This window comes from Passer domesticus, chromosome 12 (genome assembly GCF_036417665.1).
Source record: "Passer domesticus isolate bPasDom1 chromosome 12, bPasDom1.hap1, whole genome shotgun sequence".
Classification (NCBI taxonomy): Eukaryota; Metazoa; Chordata; class Aves; order Passeriformes; family Passeridae; genus Passer; species Passer domesticus.
In genome coordinates, this window is record NC_087485.1 from 824,355 (window position 1) to 843,019 (window position 18,665).

At 57.3% G+C, this 18,665-nt stretch overlaps 2 protein-coding genes across 3 annotated transcripts in view; one reads left to right on the plus strand and one right to left on the minus strand.

Annotated features, from left to right (window-relative positions):
* The first annotated feature begins 5,855 nt into the window (after positions 1 to 5,855).
* PSMD7 (proteasome 26S subunit, non-ATPase 7) lies at positions 5,856 to 9,107 on the plus strand. Its single transcript, XM_064386531.1, has 7 exons — positions 5,856 to 6,027; positions 6,461 to 6,552; positions 6,814 to 6,906; positions 7,366 to 7,463; positions 7,740 to 7,820; positions 8,346 to 8,437; positions 8,620 to 9,107. Exons 1-7 carry the CDS (start codon positions 5,954 to 5,956, stop codon positions 9,056 to 9,058), a joined length of 969 nt encoding a protein of 322 aa, XP_064242601.1. The 5' UTR covers positions 5,856 to 5,953; the 3' UTR covers positions 9,059 to 9,107.
* The window catches only part of WWP2 (WW domain containing E3 ubiquitin protein ligase 2), a 30,971-nt gene continuing 21,004 nt past the window's right edge, over positions 8,699 to 18,665 (minus strand). Inside the window, exons 11-24 of one of the 2 annotated variants that reach the window (XM_064386529.1) lie at positions 17,851 to 17,905; positions 16,325 to 16,406; positions 15,929 to 16,057; positions 15,711 to 15,789; positions 15,536 to 15,607; positions 15,340 to 15,428; positions 14,189 to 14,348; positions 13,133 to 13,266; positions 12,897 to 13,037; positions 12,256 to 12,376; positions 11,872 to 11,976; positions 11,678 to 11,774; positions 10,850 to 10,922; positions 8,699 to 10,728 (exon numbers count right to left, since the gene is read on the minus strand). In XM_064386529.1, the coding sequence (XP_064242599.1) occupies positions 10,629 to 10,728; positions 10,850 to 10,922; positions 11,678 to 11,774; positions 11,872 to 11,976; positions 12,256 to 12,376; positions 12,897 to 13,037; positions 13,133 to 13,266; positions 14,189 to 14,348; positions 15,340 to 15,428; positions 15,536 to 15,607; positions 15,711 to 15,789; positions 15,929 to 16,057; positions 16,325 to 16,406; positions 17,851 to 17,905 (1,437 nt within the window). In that variant the 3' untranslated portion in view covers positions 8,699 to 10,628. Of the gene's footprint in view, positions 10,729 to 10,849; positions 10,923 to 11,677; positions 11,775 to 11,871; positions 11,977 to 12,255; positions 12,377 to 12,896; positions 13,038 to 13,132; positions 13,267 to 14,188; positions 14,349 to 15,339; positions 15,429 to 15,535; positions 15,608 to 15,710; positions 15,790 to 15,928; positions 16,061 to 16,324; positions 16,407 to 17,850; positions 17,906 to 18,665 lie in introns of both variants that reach the window. The other variant, XM_064386528.1, reaches the window with a different exon arrangement.

The window sequence follows — 18,665 nt, forward strand, 5'->3', positions numbered from 1 at the left end:
GCCCAACCCACAGCACAGCGCTGGCAGCACTTCACACACCTTTACACCTACAACTAAAGATGTTTAAAATTATACTCTGTACTATTTCTTGCAACTTGGTTCTCCTGCTTTCTGTCCCAGAGGTGCCAGTGCCACCCCCGGACGCTGAGAGTGACGAGGCTTCCCAGAACTTCTGGGCAGAGCCCGTAGGTGGCGGCATTTTCGTACGGAAAAGCCAGAATTCCCTTTTTTAGGGTCACTGCACAGGCAGTCGGAGCCCGCTGGTGACAGGCAAGGATTCTCCCCATCAGCTCCTGTCCCCAGCCGGGGCTGGGCAGTGCCCACACAACAGCAGCACTTCCCTCCGGACCAGAAGCCCGACTTTTCCCTCCACTGCCCTCTCTTTTCCCTCCACTGCCCTCTCTTTTCCCTCCACTGCCCTCTCTTTTCCCTCCACTGCCCTCTCTTTTCTCTCCTTTGCTGTCAAGGAGCATCCCAGGAGTCACCAAAACACAAGTTTAGAAGCAGAGGAAGCAAGTGAAGCTTTCCAAATCTCGCTGTACCCCATGAGCATGGGTCTTCATTTGGAATACTTTTATCACTTCCTAACCAGAATTCTCTGAGCTTTGCAGAGAGGTAAAGAATCACCCAAAAAAGTAATAAAAAAAAGAACACACCAAACAAAACTCCACGATCCCTGTGGTTAAAAAAAGGCTGTTAAAATTTCATACGAGAATTAACAATGGGGAAAAGTCAGGGAATAGGACTAAGTAGAAAGTAAGTTCCTGTGTTTCCAGCAGTGGCTTTGCCAGATGCATCATCACATCTGCATGTGAGCAATTTTTTCATTATTTATAAATGCGTAACAGGAACACGGCCAAGCTACAAACCAAGGAGTCCAACACACATTTTAAAAAAACCAACCAGGGAATGTGTCTTGGTTATAGAACAAAAGAATTCATTTTATCACTTGGCTTTAGCGCTGGAGAAAATGGCTCCTGGTGCGCTGAACCCCGTGATGAATGTGCCCCCTCCAGATCTTTATTGCCCCTGTAAATCACCGCACTGACAGCACTTAATAAGAAAGCTTTGGAGTGGGTTTGAAGTTTTGCTTTGTACAAATAAAATCTCATATTAAAGAATTTGCTAGTCCTCAAGGTGTGGAAAAATAAGTGTGACTAGAACCTGTTGTGCTTGCTTTTTTTAACTGTTTGTTTCCACTATTATTTTTTTTTAATCATTTTGTAGCAAAGGGACCAGAATAGCATAAGGAAAACGGTCTGTATTGAAATAAAAAATTAGAGTCAGGACTTAGTTATTAAAACCCTGTATTTCTGATGTTTCTATATCCTGTGATGTCTGGACAGGGCAACAAAATCAGAGGCACAGAATGTAAAACATTAAATATCTTCCGTGGTGTGATATGACATGGTGACAATACTCCTGGTTTTTAACTAAAGAAAGTGAGGATTTGCTGTCCACAGTTATCGGTCAAAATTCCACTCTTTGAGAGAGGGCAGGATTATCTGAGTCACCTGCCACCCCCCGGGTGGGAACAAAAGGGTTTAAATCCCTTGGCAGCAACTGCAACAATATTCACAGATGTGGTCAGTAATGACTTCTACATATATATAATTTTATGTATTTATACACACACAGCATTGGTCAAGCACCCTTTGGGGAAACAGAGAAATAAATTACTACAACACAAATATTTAAAGTTCATATCAGAAAGTGAAGAGACTCATTTATAATTAGATAATATAATTATAATTTCTTTAGAGATGGCATTCTAGAATAGATATTTGAGGGGGGAATGGCTATTTGGAGGTGTTCAGAAGCAGAGTGGAGCTTGGCTCAGGCCATCCTGCACTGATAGACAGTGTCACACATCCCTGGATTACACTTTAGCCAAAATAAATCACAGTTCATGTGCTGGTGGCTTTCTGTTCTGCTTCCATGACTTGTGTTATCCTTGCTCAGTTCCAGGCAACATCATTCCCTCTAAACCAGTTTATGGCACACCCTGGCTGAGGAAATCTTAACAGGAAACTACAGTTATTTGGACAAAGCTAAATGTATTTATAGGGAAATAAATGTATTTCCTGTTCAAACTGGGAGCACAAAGGTATTATGTGACAGACTATCAACAGGTCTGGAGGAAGTCCAGCTTCTCCCGAGGGATAAAACACATCTGAGGAGGTACCTCAAGGAAAATACACGCTAGTGGGCATGGTCTGTAAGTGTAGGAAAAATAAAGGAAGGTTTTTCCTTAAAAACAAACCCAACCAGTATTAAAGGAGCACATTAGTAAGAGTCCTTTAGGATTAGGATCCAAAGTATCAGGTATCAATCTTTCCCAGCTGCATGGACCTTTCCATGGATCTTTTTCCACCTCTCACCACTGGAAAGAACATCTGCAAAGGTGTGGCCCCTGTGCCTCCAGAAAGAGTAACCTGGCCCTTGGGGCCAGGGCACAACCCCAAACCAAGCAAAAGGAGGGGAATCAGGGCAAAAGGAGGGGAATGAGGGCACACGGGGGTTTGGAAGGAAGTTCCAGGTCCATCACGTGCCCCCCAGGACCCCCTGATCTGGACAGGGACCCAGCACAGCCCCCTCCCCTCCCATGGACATTCCCTGCTGCCCACTCGCTGCAGCTCACCGAGGCAACCACCAGAGCCTGCTTTAGCATTTACAGTCATTACTTTGCTTTTTAAACTACTTTAAGATGGTTTGCTCTTATTTCCCAAACCGGAAACCATTCTTAAACCTCTGAGAACAGCTGTGTGTAACTTTTGGGGGTTGTGTATGGGTTTTTTCAACAAAATAAAAGCCCAGCAAACACTGCAGGAATCAGTTGTTCCACCTTAAAGAGCAGGTCCCCTGCTCCCTCCATCCCCACTCCAGGTGAGAGCCAGTGCTCAGGGACAGTCCCAGCTCAGCACCCCGCAGAAGGATCCCCTCTCAGCGTGGGTGTTTGCCACTCCACAGCTCCACCACCTCAAAAGCTGCTTTTCATTGAGCACCAGCGCTCACCACTGACTTCTCAATTGCCAGGACGCCCGGCCTGCATGTGCCAGCTGATGAGCTCAGTGACTGTGATAATCTCAAACCCGGAGAGAGGGAAGGGAAGGAGCTGCAGCCCTGGGAGCGGCTCCGTGTGCCCCAGTGTGTACAACAGCAACCCCAAACTCCAGCAGCGCAGCCCAGAGAACCCAGCTTCAAACGCGCCAGGTTCCACAGCAATTTCAATAAAAAGCCACAACGGGTCATTAGAATGCCCCTTAATTGTGTCCGTGGCCCCGCTGGAGGTTTTGGAGCTGCTCTGGGGGCTGCAGGAGCCCCGGGTGACAGAGGTGGCTCTGCCACGGCCGGGGACAGCCCCTGGCCCTCTGCCCCCCGTCCATCTCCTCGCTGTCCCCCCGTCACTGCCTGACATGATTTAACAACTCTAATTCCTTATTTAACGATGTCAAAGGTTTTTAGGAAATTGACTGTATTTCACCAACGATATATTTCTTCTCGATGACAGAGTGGTTAAAATGATTTTTAAACCAAGACAGCAAAATAAAGCAGTAATAAAATCAATAAAAGGTGCTTAAAACATTCCTTCTATTAGGTAATGGCATTTAAAATATCCGTAGCTTGTAATGGCACTTAGGATATGCCCGAAAATCAATGAGCTAAATTACTTATTGAACTAGTTAATTTGAACATTGAGTTTTATATGTATATTGATAAAACAAGTGACAAGAACCCTGGCTGTGTTCGAATTCCACGGTCAGATATCTCCCTCTGCCGGGAACAAAACTCAGAAAACTCCACTACAGACTTTTTTTTTTTTTTTTTTAAAGCAGGAAGACTAAAGGATGTAACAACTGAAAACTCCACAAGAGGTCTCAGACTCTGCAGGGTTTGTAAATTATCGTTGTTTTTGCCAAAATCTCTGAAGTTTCATGATGCTGAATAGCAACACAAAACCTTCAGTTGCGCCCAAAATACCATCTGGTATTTTGAAATACCAAAATATCACCACTCTGTGCAGAAATATACAAGAACCATGTGGCAACAGTGTAAAAAACAAGGGGATATAATAGCGCTTTAAAAACTGTGAGATCACCCTCAACAACTTTGATATATTTCATGTCAGTAACTCCTCCGTGTAGACTCTGAAGTAACAGCCTAAGGTAATACTTTTTTTTTTTTTTTTGCTAGAAATAAAGTGTGAAAGACAAGATCTGTGTGTCAGCTTTTGCTCCTGAGGCGCAAAAACCCTTCTCCAAAGCCTCACCTGAGCCTGGTTCTCCTGTACACACAACAAAAACCTCTACAGAATCTGAGAGGCTGAAGGGCAGGCGCTGTACCTGGCACTGGGGAGAAACCAAACGCTAATAAAGATCTCTGCGTGTTTTGGTGTTCGTTCAGCGCTGCCCTAGCGGGTTCCTGCTCTCTGAGGCTGGGGCGATGGCGGGCGCTCCTCTACACACAACAAAAACCTCTACAGAATCCCAGAGGCTGAAGGGCAGCGGCTGTACCTGGCACTGGAGAGAAACCAAACGCTAATAAAGATCTCTGCGTGTTTTGGTGTTCGTTCAGCGCTGCCCTAGCGGGTTCCTGCTCTCTGAGGCTGCGGCGATGGCGCTCCCCGGGCCAGGCCGCGGGGACAGCACGGGCACACCCGAGGGCGAGGATCAAACCCGAGTGGGCACCGTGTGCCAGGCTCAGCCCCGAGGGACGGCAGGGCCGCCGGGAGAGGGGATTCCTGCTCTGGGAGAGGGCTCCGGGATCCCCCAGCCCGGCCAGGCAGAGCGCCACACGCATCGGCCAGGGAGCCGCCATGGCCGGGCCCGGACACTGAGGGGAGGGAGTGAGGGAAAGGAATGAGGGGAAAGAGGGGAAAGGAATGAGGGGAAAGAGGGGAAAGAGGGGAAAGAGGGGAAAGGAATGAGGGGAAAGAGGGGAAAGGAATGAGGGGAAAGAGGGGAAAGAGGGGAAAGAGGGGAAAGGAATGAGGGGAAAGAGGGGAAAGAGGGGGAAAGGAATGAGGGGAAAGAGGGGGAAAGGGGAGGGGAAAGGAGGGGGAAAGGGGAGGGAATGAGAGGAAAATATGGGGTTTAAAAAGCAGGGGAAAAAAAAGAGATGTCAAAAATGCAGGGAGGAAAGAGGGGAGAGGAGTGAAAAAGAGAGGAAAGGGGTGAAAAAGAGGGGAAAAGGGGAGGAAAAAAGGAAAGAAAGGGGGAAAAGGTAGGGGAAAAGGAAAGAAAGGGGGAAAGATAAGGGAAAAGGAAAGAAAGGGGGAAAAGGTAGGGGAAAAGAAAAGAAGGTGGGGAAAGGGGGAAGACAGGGAAATAAAGAGAAAGGGGGGAAAAGAAAGAGAAAAGGGGGGGAAACGGAGGGGGAAAGGGAGGGAAAAAGGAAAGTGGGGAAAGGAGGAAAAGGGGAGGGAAAAAGGAAAGAAAGTGGGGAAAAAGGGGAGGGAAAAAGGAAAGAAAGTGAGGAAAATGGGAGGGAAAAAGGAAAGAAAGTGGGGAAAGGGGGAAAAGAGGAGGGAAATAAAGACAAAAGGGGGAAAGGCAGAGAAAAGGGGGAAAAGGGAGAGGAAATGGGGAAAAGGGAGGGGAAAGGGGAGGGGCCTGTCCTGAGGACCGCCCTCGCCCCGCCCCCTCCCCGCCCTCTCCCCGCCTCGGGGCGGAGCAACGCCGCAGCCCAAGATGGCGGCCTCACCCTCCCAAGATGGCGGCGGCGCCGCGCCAGCGGGGCGGGGTTACCTTCTCAGCATGGCGAGCGCCCGGCCAATCCCCTCGGAGGGCGGCGAGGGCCCTTCCCAAGATGGCGGCGGCGCCGCCCCGCGCGCTGCACGCCGGGCGCGCGGGGCGGGCTGAGGGCGCTCGGGCCGGTCGGGCCTGCTGCGGAGGGAGCGAGCGGGGCCGAGCCGCGCCGGGCCGCGCCGGGCAGGGCAGGGCAGGGCGGCGCCATGCCGGAGCTGGCCGTGGACAGGGTGGTCGTGCACCCGCTGGTGCTGCTCAGCGTCGTGGATCACTTCAACAGGTGCGGCCGGGCGGAGCGGCGGCGCGGCGCTGAGTCACGGCCGGGCCGGGAGCGCGGCCCTCGGGGGCCCGGCCGGGAGGGGACGCGGTCCCTCCGGCACCCCGGGTGGTTCGGGCCCGATTCCGCTCCCTGCCGCCGAGGCCGAGCGGTTTCGGAGCCCAGAATAAATCCTGGGTGCCGGGAGGCGGCCGAGCCCGCGGTGGGGCTCGCTGGGGCCGGTCGCTGCCGGGGTCGGGGTCGCGTCCCCCGTGAGCGACACCGGGCCGGGGATGGGGACGGGCTCCGGCTCCGAGGGCAGCGGAACGCCTTTGAGGCTGTGAACACAAGCAGTGGCAGCACAATCCTAACCCTCCCTTCCACCCCAGACACGGGTGGGTCCCTTCTCCCCTCCTCTCTGCTCCTGGCAGGCACTGACAGCCGCTTCTCCTTTTAGAATAGGAAAGGTGGGAAATCAGAAGCGAGTGGTTGGAGTGCTGCTGGGATCCTGGCAGAAGAAGATCCTGGATGTGTCCAACAGCTTTGCAGGTGAGTTTGAGTGTCCTGCCCTTCTCCAAAGCCACTGAGTTATTTAGTGGATGGATTGTGTTGTGGGTTTTGGAGAAACCCTTGATCCATCCATCTACAAATCACATCATATCCAACAACAAATGCAAATTACTGTCAACGCCCCTAAGCAAACCTCACTCTCCTTTAGCAGCCAAAAATACCCAAACCCAGAGCATTTCCATAGACATTTTAATTCAGGAAGTTGGATTCTTTAACACTGGTGTTTTGTTTTATTCCCAGTACCCTTTGATGAGGATGACAAGGATGATACCGTGTGGTTCCTGGACCATGACTATCTGGAGAACATGTATGGAATGTTTAAGAAGGTCAATGGTGAGTTCTGACAGTCAGGGATACACTCCCAAAAAACTTCCAGGGCTGTGGAGGAGGGAATTCCCATGAATCACAGAATCCTTGAGGCTGGGAAGCACCAGTGAGATCATCAAGTCCAACATCAGCCAGCATCGTGTTCTCCACTAACCATGTCCCACATCCACATGGCTGTGAACACTTCAGGGATGGGACTTGCACCTGGAGATGTCAGATGTGCAGGCTGTCAGACCCTGAGAGCCACACAATTAACAGAAGCTGTTAATTGGCAGTGAAAGGGCCAGGAGAAGAGCTGTGGGTCAGTTGTGGTGATAAGTGAGTGCAGTCACTGCCCTAGCCACGGCCTTGTCATCCACTTCCCTCTCCTCCACACGGAGCAGGCTCTCCCCTCCAGTCTCTGCCCAGCTCTCTCTGCTGGGGCCTCCCCAGTTCTGATTCCAAATCCTTTGTGCTTTTGCTCAGCCAGAGAAAGAATCGTGGGGTGGTACCACACGGGCCCCAAGCTGCACAAGAACGACATCGCCATCAACGAACTGATGAAGAGATACTGCCCCAACTCTGTAAGTGCCACCTCTGGCCTGGGGGGTTGGTCTTGCCTCTCTTTCCCTGAAAGGGGCATCTGGGCAGCCTTGTCCCCCACCCTTTTTGCTGGCGACACAGCTGTAAAGTGGTTGAGGAACTGGGATCAGGAGTTTTTTGGATCATTGTCTCAGTGCTTGAGGTTACCCCTCTGGGCAGCCTTGTGCTGGTGCTGAGGAGGGAAGAGCTGGCTTGGGTATTTTTTCCCTCCTCCTTGACTGAAATCCAGTTTTCTGCACGTTTTCTTTCTCCCCAAGGTGCTGGTGATCATTGATGTGAAGCCAAAGGACCTGGGGCTGCCCACAGAAGCCTACATCTCCGTGGAGGAGGTCCATGATGTGAGTGTTCACTGTGTCAGGTGTCCCAGCCACGGCTGGCAGCTCTTGGAGGCTGTCACTCGTGGGTCTCACAGGCTGCAGGTGTGCCCAGTCATTGTGGGCCTGCCCTGAGCAGCTCGCTCCTCGCTGAGCCCCACGCAGACAAACAACACCCAGCAGTGAGTCACTCTAATTGTTGCATTTAAATTCAATCTGCATCTTGTTGCCTTTCTGAGGCCTTCACTGCAGAGCAGGAGCTGCTCTCCCAAAAATGCAGCAAGGTTGGATCAGGGAAGAGAGAAATAATTGTGGTATTTAGAATTCTCATTGCTCCCTCCAGGCACAGACCAGCAAAATGCAGAAATGGGAAGTTAACCAGAGCAGGAGAGATTGCTGGGGCAGTCAGTGACACTGATTAAATCAAGGACATCCCAGCCAGGGCTGTTCCTCTCAGAGCCCTTGTGGCCTGTGTAGGGCTGCTGTTCTGGTTTCCTCGGTGCAATCCCTCGTCCCCTGGCTGAAATCCCTGTTTGTGTGTCCCTTTAGGATGGCACCCCGACCTCCAAGACCTTTGAGCACGTGACGAGCGAGATTGGTGCTGAGGAGGCTGAGGAAGTGGGTGTGGAGCACCTGCTGAGGTGAGGGGACAGCTGCCCTGGGCCCTGCCACGCTCCCAGCAGCGTTCCTGGTGCCCCTGCCCCAGGAGCACAGCAACCATGGCATCATCCTGGGAGCCTCCTGCCAGCGGCCCTGGGCCCTGCCCACACGGCTGGGAAGGTCCCAGGGCTGAGGCTCTAATCCCATTCTCTCTGGCTTGCAGGGACATCAAGGACACCACGGTGGGCACGCTGTCCCAGCGCATCACCAACCAGGTCCATGGCTTGAAGGGACTCAACTCCAAGCTTCTGGACATCAGGAGCTACCTTGAGAAAGTAGCCCTGGGCAAACTCCCCATCAACCACCAGATCATCTACCACCTCCAGGACGTCTTCAACCTGCTGCCAGACGTGAACCTGCAGGAGTTTGTCAAGGCCTTTTACCTGAAGACCAACGACCAGATGGTGGTGGTGTACCTGGCCTCGCTCATCCGCTCCGTTGTGGCCCTGCACAACCTCATCAACAACAAGATTGCCAACAGGGATGCGGAGAAGAAGGAAGGGCAGGAAAAAGAAGAAAGCAAAAAGGAGAGGAAAGATGAGAAGGAGAAGGACAAGGAGAAGAGCGATGGCAAGAAAGAGGAGAAAAAGGAGAAGAAGTAAAAGGTGTAGGTTTTTTTTATTTGTAAATTAAAAATTCTTGTAAACTAAATCCCTGGTGCTGGGGTCTTGTCTGTCCTGCTCAGCACTCTGCTCCTCCTCACCCAGGCAGGGCTGGGGGGAGCCATGTGGAGGTTTTTGATTTCATGATGCTGTTATACAGCACATCCCTCAGTGTGTCTCCGGGGCTGCTGAGGCCTCAGCTCACGCACACTCTGCTCTCACTGAGCATATTCCCATGGTCCAGGGCTAACCCTGTGCCATCAGCCCATGTTGTGCACCACAGCCATCCCTGGCCCTGTGCCCCAGCCCCTCGGGGTGTTGTCACTGCTGTCACACCTCTGTGCCAGTGAGGCCCCAGCCCCTCCCTGGGGACAGCACTGGTGGTTCTGTCACCGCTGGCCAGGCCCAAGCAGCTCTAGGGACTCTGGGTGGGGCACTGGAGCAGGCAGGGACAATATCCATGGGATTTGTGATCCCAGTGCTGAGCACCGGATGCTGTTATGGCCCTGGAGCCCCAGCCCTGCGCAGACCCCACCCTGGGAGACACACGCTGACCCAGGACAGGCGCAGACCCGGGACACACGGGGACCCAGGACACACACGGGGACCCAGGACATACACAGGGAGCCAGGACACATGGGACCCAGGACACAGGGGAGCCAGGACACACACAGAGGGAGCCAGGACACAGGCACGCCTCGCAGCTGCTTTGTCGTTTATTGCACACCAAGCCGCGGGGGCAGGCGGGGCCGTGCGGAAGCCGCCGGTTCCCAGCCCGGAGCCGTTGCAGGTCCCCTCTCCACAGGCCCCGGACACAGACACCACGCCGGGTCTGTGGCCCTCACACACTCGAGGGACAGAAGTGACAGCCAGGTGCTCTTGCCCTCCTCACTGCAGAGGGAACACAGGAGTGTGGGCAGAACCCAGGATCTGAGCGAAGGCAGAGCCCCCGGGGCTGCTGTGGAGCACCAGCTCCAAGCAGAAACCACATTTAAATACAACTGCCCAGGGCCATGGGCTGCACATCGGGACAGCCAGGGACACGCTCAGCCAGGCTCTGGCTCCAGTGGCTGCAGGTCTGGCCTGGGAAGGGCTGTCCTGGCGCTCAGATGGTGCCCAAGAGCCCCTCAGAAGCATCGTCGTGGGGATCCCTGTCACTGTTGCTGAAGGCTGGGTGCAGGACGGGGACCAGAAGTCAATCTGAGAGCCATTTTCCCCCTCACCTGCCACATTCACCAAAATGCTGTGAAAGGCAGAAAGCACGAGGGGGAAGAAGAGCATCTACCAAACATAACTGAGTCTGCAGAGGGGTCTGGGGAGCCCCGGTGCCCCCTGTGCTGCCCCCCAGCCCCTCTGCGCCAGCCCTCGCAAGCCAAGCCCTTGTGTCCTCCTCTCCATCACACCTCGGGTTTCCTCAGGGAGGGAAACACAGCCCCGTTCCCCCAGGGCCATGTCAGTGCAGACCTTGCCCAGGAACAAAAGCCACAGTGTCCAGAGGGGCCCGTGCCCATCCCGGGGAGGGCTGGGCCCTGGGCAGCGGCCGGCAGCGCTCCGGGAACCCACAGCTCCATCACTCCTGGCCAAAGCCTTCCGTCTCCTCGATGGCGTAAAGCAGCTTCTCCTTCAGCTGTTCATAGCTCTTGTAGGGAGGGAGGTCCAGGCGGTTGAAGCTGGGGAGAGAGCGGAGGCTGGGACAGGCCAGGAGCAGCAGTCCCCTGCCAGGGCATGGAGAGCCCTGTGCTCCTTTCCCCTGTCCCCACACGCTCCCCTGGCCGAGGGGCAGGGACTTACCACGTGTGACTCCGAGGCAGCCACGTCTCTTTGCCAACTTTATCTATGCAGAACTTCTGAGGCCCGTTGCTGCCTGTTAATGAAGAGCACAGCAAAGCTCTTTACACGACCAGGAGCTGAAAAGGAAACCCCTCCCACACACCAAGATCCACCACCATGGCCCTACAATCTCAGGGTCACACAGGGCATAAATCCATGGCAGCAATCCCTGCCTGGCTGCAGAAAGGACATTCAAATAAAGGAGAAAGCAAAAAGCAGATTCACAGCACAGAGGGGCAAGAGCAACATCTCTGAGCACGATGGCTCCAGAGCAAGTGCTAAAACTCACTGATCTGTAAACCCTCAGGATTGTGTGAGTCCATCCAAGTTTTAAAGGACCTGGCACAGCAAGTCTGAGTCACTAAGGTGTTTTTTTAACACAGTGGGAATGCTGGAAAAGCTAATATGCCAGCAAGAACAACTGAGTGGGTTAAGCAAGCTGGTTGGCTTAACACGAATGCCAGGAAAGTCAGGGAAAGGCTGGTATAGGCCCCAAAAAGCAGTAAATTAAAGGAGGAGTGGAACCACACTGTGGTTTTCTGAAAAGGAGGCTTTGTCGCACAAGAATGAAAATTGAATCAGAAATCCAATCTCATTCAGACTGAGATCACAAACCAGCCCGACAGAGCTAACCCTGGTGGGACCCTTCGGTCACGGCCAAAGAACGTCTGTGGAAATGGCACACCACCAGAGCACTGTGCTCAGACCTCACAGCTGCTTCCCTGCCCCTGTGCTGCCCTGAGCTGTGTGTGGGGACAGGGACAGGACGGTGCCACCCCCGGGACACACCGATGAGCTCAGCAAAGCCCCCGACGGGCAGGCGGCAGGTCCCCGTCACGAACTGCAGCAGCCGGATCCTCTTCTCGTTGTCCATCTCCTTAACCACCTGCAGCAGAACGCAGCAGCTGAGCGGGACCCTGCTCCCAGGCTGCAGGATGGCTCCTGCCAGGGCACCCCCCGCCCTCAGCTGGGCTCACACTGACCTGCCAGAACCACTGGATCTGTTTGCTGTTCTTGGTGTAGTGCCTGTAGATGGTATTTTTCTGCCAGTCATTCATGTCAATCTCCTGCATCCCGCACAGCATCAGCTGGGGACAGGGGACACTCAGCAGGGGACAGATGGGGCCCTGCACCCATGCTCTGAGTGCCAACCCCTCTGGTGCCAGCCTTCACCTGGCCCAAGTGCCAGCACTGAGGTGTCTGGCACCAATTCCTCCCATCCAACGGGATGTTCTCTTGCCAATGGACCCAAAGAGCCACCCCCAGACCCAACACCCGTGGCTGTCATCAGGGGATGGGCACAGAGCATGAGCAGGGTCACCACGTGCCACTTTCCATCCTCATCCCCACCCCGGGGCCCAGCTCACCTCCAGCTCCTTCTCGTCGAAGTAGCGCAGCCACTCAAGGGGCACCACCTCGTTGAAGCCGTCCAGGAAGGCCTTGGTCTGCTCCTCCACGCCCCGTGTGAACCTCCAGTCTGTCAGCAGCCTGGGGAGGCACACGGGGTGGGCACGGGGCCAGCACTGCTGGCCCGGCCCGGGGAAACCCCAGCATCCCTCCCACCAGCAGGGAGGGCCCAGGGAGCGTGGGGAATGGGAGAGGGGCCCTCTCAAAGCACCAGGGCTCCCCTCAGTTCCCACGGGTGGGTTTCTGTCTCTGCCCCCAAACCCATGAGCAGCATTCAGCCCCCAGAGTGGGAGCTCCAGGGGTGCAAACCACATCCCCTGGCTGGAGCTGAGCTGGCCCTGGCAGCCCCCAGGCAGGCAGGGGGAACAGCCATGGGATGGGAAAGCAGCCTCAGCCTCTCTCCCCTCTCCTTTTTCCTGAAAGTACTGGCAACTGCCCAGCCCGCAGCAATCCAGACCGCACAGAGCTCGGCCAGCCGCGCCAGCCCGGGCCTGTCACAGGCCACGTAGCCCAGGGAAGCAGCCACGTCCCAAGCCCCACGCTCCCACCCCTGCAGCCACTGGGGGGGGTGCCTGACAGGACCCCTGGGCCAGCCACTCACATGATGTACTCCTCCTTGTTCTCCTCCGTCACACGGATGCTCTCGCCACCCTCCTTCAGCTCGTGGGTGGTCACCTTGCCCAGGATCTCCATGTCCTGGATGAAGTACAGCTCCAGGCCGCACTCCTCCAGGCTGTTCTCCCTGGGGGACACGGGGATGTGACTCCTGACGGAGGCACCCAGCAGCAGTGAGGGGCTGCGGGGGCAGCTCTGCAGGAGGCAGTGCAGGGCACTCACTTGGTCCACACGATGGAGTTGTAGAACTCGGGGTCGATGGACTCCAGGTCCTTCAGCGTGGGGCGCTTGTTCAGCATCCTTTTGTAGAAGGGCAGCGTGAAGCCAGTGTCGATGAACTTCCCGTGGTACAGAGCCTGTGGCAGGGAGGGGACACCAGGTCACAGGGGACCCTGGGATGCAGCCCCGGGGCAAGACAGTGCTCCACCCTGGGGCAGCCACGGGGCAGAGGGGCCTCATTCAGGGGCTCCTGAGCTGTGGCACTTGCTCCTCACTGGCACACGTGGAGGGAAGGGTGGGCTGCCCCAACAGCACTTCCCAGGCCGGGTGGGCTGCAGCCCCTCTCCCTCCCCATGGCAAATTCCACTGCATCTCCCTCTCCCCTCACAGCTCTATTAAGAGCACTTGTTTAAACAGAGCTGTGCTGTGGCTTCCCTGAATCCCTGGCTTCCAGGAGCCCCGAGGCAAAGGCAGCCAAAAATAATGCAGACGCTTGTCTAGAACGGCCCAGCGGTGAGTAATAGTCTGGGGTTTTATTGGTATCCTGCGAGGCGGGGCAGGGCAGGGCAGGACAGCGGGGCCGGAGCCGCCCCCGCGCACACCCCGCGGGCTGCGGGCCAGCGACCCTTCCCCAGCAGCCCCTGCCAGCCCGGGCCACGCTGCCCTTCAGCAACCCGAGACAAACGGGAGGAGCTGCTCTGGAGCTTGGGCAGCTGGAAAATCTCACACTGCTGCGACTAAAAATAGTCCCTGGAGCTGCAGACCCGACAGCACCTGGGGTGACAGCCAAAGACCTGGAGCCATCCATCCCCGCCACAGCTCCTGGGAAACCAGGTCTCCTCTGGCCCCACAGCCACTCCGTGGATCCAAAACACATCACACACAGCACCCCTTGAAGGCCCATCTCCCACTGACCCCCACGTGGGCAAGGGGCTCGGGGAGGGCAGCAGTGCCGAGGCCAGCACAGCCACGGCACGCGGAGCTGCCCCTGGCCCTGCTGCCCACCCCGTCCCCTGCTCCACAGGGGACACAGAGCCCTGGTGCCACCCCTGCTCTCACCATGGCGATGAAGCGGCCGATGAAGCGGAAGTAGGTGAGGTGGTCGGGGTTGATGGACGAGGCGGGGTTGATCTGCAGGCAGTAGTTGTTCTTGCCCGCGTACTCAAAGAGGCAGTACATGGGGTTGAGCACCTCGTGGGACAGGAGGAAGAACCACTCCCTGGAAGGAGACAAGGGGAACACGGTGACAAGCAGCTCAGGGAGGGGACAGCGTGTGTGCCCACCTCCCCAGGGTGCCAAGCAGGTGCTGGGCACTGGTGTGACCGGGCGAGGCTGTTCCCCTCCCCGGGGTGCTGTGTGGTGTTTGTGAAGTGTTTCTGGAGATGCCAGCTTGCTGCAGGCCCCACTCAGAGCACTGGGAACCTCGGCAAGTGCCACACACAGTGCCAGCTGGGCTGTCCCACACACACACACCCCGAGTGCACCCAGTCCCTCACACACGCTGCCCCGGGAGCCCACGCCAAGCTGGGGACAGCACCATCCTGGCTGTGCTCCCCCGGCCGTGCAGGCAGACAGCAATCCTCAGACGTGGAGGCAGCCCCGGCATCCTGTCCGTGGTTCTACCCTGTGGTAGAACAGCATGACGTAACCTACCATAGGGTAAAACCACTGGCAGGACACGGAGAGAGGTGGAGCAGGAGCAGGAGCTGGGGTAGCAGCCCCACGAAGGGCAGCAGGCGAGCGTGGGGTGGCAGCGGGCAGGGACACGCCAACTGAGCTCCAAGGACATGGCCCATGTGAGCCAGAGGGGGCTCACCGGGACACAGGACCCCCCCAGCCAAGCCACAGCCCATGCCCTGTGGTAACATCATCCCAGGGCAGCAGCAGGGCTGCAGAAACCACATCACACCCTGCCTGCCCTGGCACACTCTGACTGTCTGGGGACGTTTGCTGCAGGGAGATGAGGCCACTCAGCCCACTGCCCCCACAACTGGGGGCAGCAGGGAGCCCCAGCTGGGTCCCCTGTGCTCTCACTGCCAGGGACAGGCTGGTGCAACGCTTTCAGGGTGTTCCACCACTCCTAAAAGCCAGCTGCCCATCTGAATGCCCCTGGACTCCTGTGCTCAAGGGCTGGGAGCCCCGAGTGCAGCTGCCACAGGACCCAGGGCACAGGCAGGGCACGGCCCTGTGGCCCGGCAGGCCACGCTCACCTGGCAATGCCACCGTAGTCCAGGCCCTCCTCCCCTCGCATGATGATGTACAGCCGGCGCCGCAGGTCGTACGGCTTCATGTTCATGATCTGGGGACGAGAGGGCAGTGTCACCACAGCCAGGGCCAGCTCCACGCCTGCTGGCCAGCTCCACGGCCTGGTTCCTGCCTGGCTCCACGGCCCTGGCACCTCCCTACCTGCTGGAAGGAGTCCTCAAAGAGCGTCTGCCGGGACACGCTGATCTTCACATGGCTGGGCAGCGCGTTTGACTGCAGGCAGGGCAAAGGCACGGGGCTGTGTGAGGCTGGTAGGGCTCTCCTCACCCACACCTGCCCACGGGGCTCAGGGCAGCCACACAGCCGCTGTACTCACGTGGCAGAGGAAGCGGAACTGGTGGTACTTCCAGCGAAAGCTCCGGTCGTACGCGCCCGGGGAGCCGCCGTGCTTGCTCCTGCCAAAGCAGCAGGGCCGGGGTCACACCCTGCTGCCTGAGCAGCCCCGGCAGGAGCCGGGTGGGATGGGGGTCACCGGGGCGCAGCTGCCCTCAGTCAGAGCCCACACGAGCCCCCGGGGGCGCTGCTCGGGCTTACCCAGACTCGAAGCCCGGGCGCGGGTCCTTGAAGGTGGTGGTGCGGGTGTTGTGGTCCACGAAGTACCGCACGCTCTCATTCGTGTACTTCATCTCCCAGCCCGGCGGCAGCGGCGGCTCCTGGATCATCCTGCTGGCAAGGAAGGGCTCAGACAGGGCCTTGGGCAGTCCCCCCCTCAACTACAGCTCTGTGCCAGGCTAAAGGAAGGATTCATGGCATGAGACTGGCGAGCGGCTGTCCACACCCCAGGAGAGGAGTCCTGCCTGGGCAGCGCTCCGGCCACGGCCACGGCACTGTCAGAGCCCCCCTCCACCTGTGGGACACGTGGCCTCCGTGCAGGCCAGGTCCCTGCAGAGCTGCACCTTGCCAAAGGCTGCTCCCCCCACGGCCGCCTACCCCTGCGTGCGAGGGTCCTCCCACTGCGTGGTGCGGGTGTTGTGGTTCACGTAATACACTCGCCCATTGTCCTGTCTCTTCTCTAGGAGAAAAGGGAGAGACAGCGTTAGCTGGAGTTCTGGAACAGCCCTCCCCTTCCCAGCTCACAGGAAATTTGTCAGCTCCCCCATTCCACCCCCCTGGCTCGGTTGGGAAAGGCAGGATAAACCCCACATTCCTTCCACGTGCCCGAGCTGCCCCAGCCCAGCAGCGCCAGCGTGGGGAGGTGCCAGGGCACAGGCAGGGCTGCCAGGCCAGCACAGGGGCTGTGCTCAGGCACACACCCTCGTGGCACACACACAGCCCCTCCTGGGACACGCAGCAGTACCCCTCCACGTGGATCCACAGGTGCTTTCCCAAACTCCCTGCATGGCCGTGCTCCAGTGCACACGTGTGTGAACACACACACCTCCCTGTGCTGCACACAGGCACAAAACAGCTCCAGCACACAGCCCAGCCAGCCCTGCACACACCCCCTGCCTCCCCAGCACTGCGTGTGCCCTGCACCTCCTCCTCCTCCATGTGCTGCGTCACTCCCCCTGCTCAGCCCTGCACCGAGCAGGCAGGGACACCTTGTCACCTCCCTGTCACCCTTGTGGCCAGTGCCAGCCCCTCGCTCCATCTCACTCCTGGACTGTGGGCAGCAGCCCCCAAATGATGGCCAGGACTGCAGTCATCCCAGGGATCCCATCCGTGCTGGGAACCCCACCCCACGGTCTGTGCCTGCCCAGCTGGCACTGGGGACGGGTCCCTTCTCCTTGCTGACAGAGAGGGGACACCCAGCAAGGGCTCCACCACTGTCCCTGCAGACTGCCCGAGCAGCCTTGGCCCCTCTGTCCTGCTCCAAGCTCCCACAATTTCAACCCTTCTCCTGCTCTCTCTGGCACAGCACAGCCCAGTGCACCCACAAGCATCCCAGCCTGCCCTCTCCAGGGATGCTCTCACATGGAGCGGGTCTCTCTGTCCTGGGGTGGCACAAGGGCTTTTCAAAATGTCCCAGCACACGATGCTTGGGCCATTTGGGGATGACCAGCTCTGCTCCTGCCAGCTGCCAGCCCTGCTCCAGAGCCAGGCAGAGCATCCCGGGAGGCAGCACAGCAGTGGGACAGATCCCTGCTCATCAGGGGAGGGGTGCAGGGACAAACAAGGACTTCCACCCCCAAGCTGGGGATCTTCCCCAATCCACAGAGCAATCTCAAGCACTTCTGCATTCAGCAGCTGAGAGAGGCTGGGAACTCCTCCAGGAAAAGGGGAAGGCAGGGGGAAAATAGCTGAATTTCACATAAGAGACCATGCTAGTCACAGGCAGAGTCAGTCCCACGTGCAGCTGAGCACAGGGAGTGCTGGCTCCAGGGCCACCCTTCACCTCCCCATAACCCAGCCACGGGAGCAGGGAGCTGCTGGCAGCACGGAGCTGGGTCCTGCTGCGGGTGACACGAGTGTCCCCTGGGGGCTCGCAGGGGCAGGCGAGGCGGTGCAGTACTTACCCCAGCCGGGAGGAAGGGGCCCCAGAGGATCATTGTCAGACGGGGCTCCGGAGGACTAGAGAGAGCACAAACACGGAATAAAGCCCAGAGCCGGGACGGCTGGGAGGAGCAGAACGCAGAGGTGAGCCGGCCAGCCCCGCTTCCACTCGCCTCCCCTTGGCCCACAGCTGAAAAAAAACTAAACGAGCCAGGGAAGTGGAATGGGGGAACTAAAAAAAAAAACCTCGCACACTCAAGAGGGGGGAGTTAAAAAAAGAAACAAAATAAGCAAAAGCAAATGAAAAAATAAATTAAAAAAGAAAATAAAAAAGCCGAGGAGCTCAGGCTCAGCAGGGCTGGGGCAGGGGCAGGGGCTGTGCCGGCCCGGGGCAGCGGCACGGCCCGGAGGGCTCGGACGTGCGCGGCTGCTCCGCGTCGCCTGCACATACACCTCCAGCCTCCTCCAAGAACCACACACAAGAGGGGAAAAAATATCGCAGGCCTTTCCAATGAAATCATTGCCACAAGCGCTGTCCACGCCCCGCGCTTCCTGGCGGGACGGCGGCCCCCTCCTCCTCGGCGGGCTGCGGGATGCGCCCGGCCCGGCCCGGCCCGGCCCGGCCCGGCACGGCCCCGCCCGCCCGCACAAAGCCCCTTTCTGCGCGGGGCCGGCCGGCACGGGGCACGGCTGCCCGCTGCCTGCAAACCCCGCCGGGCTCCCCGCGGATGGAGGGGCCCCGGGGCGCAGGGCAGCAGGGGCCCTGCAAGGGCTTTTAATGGTTAAATGGGAGCGCATCGTTACCCAAAAGGTGCGAACCCATCTGCGGGAGGGGGCT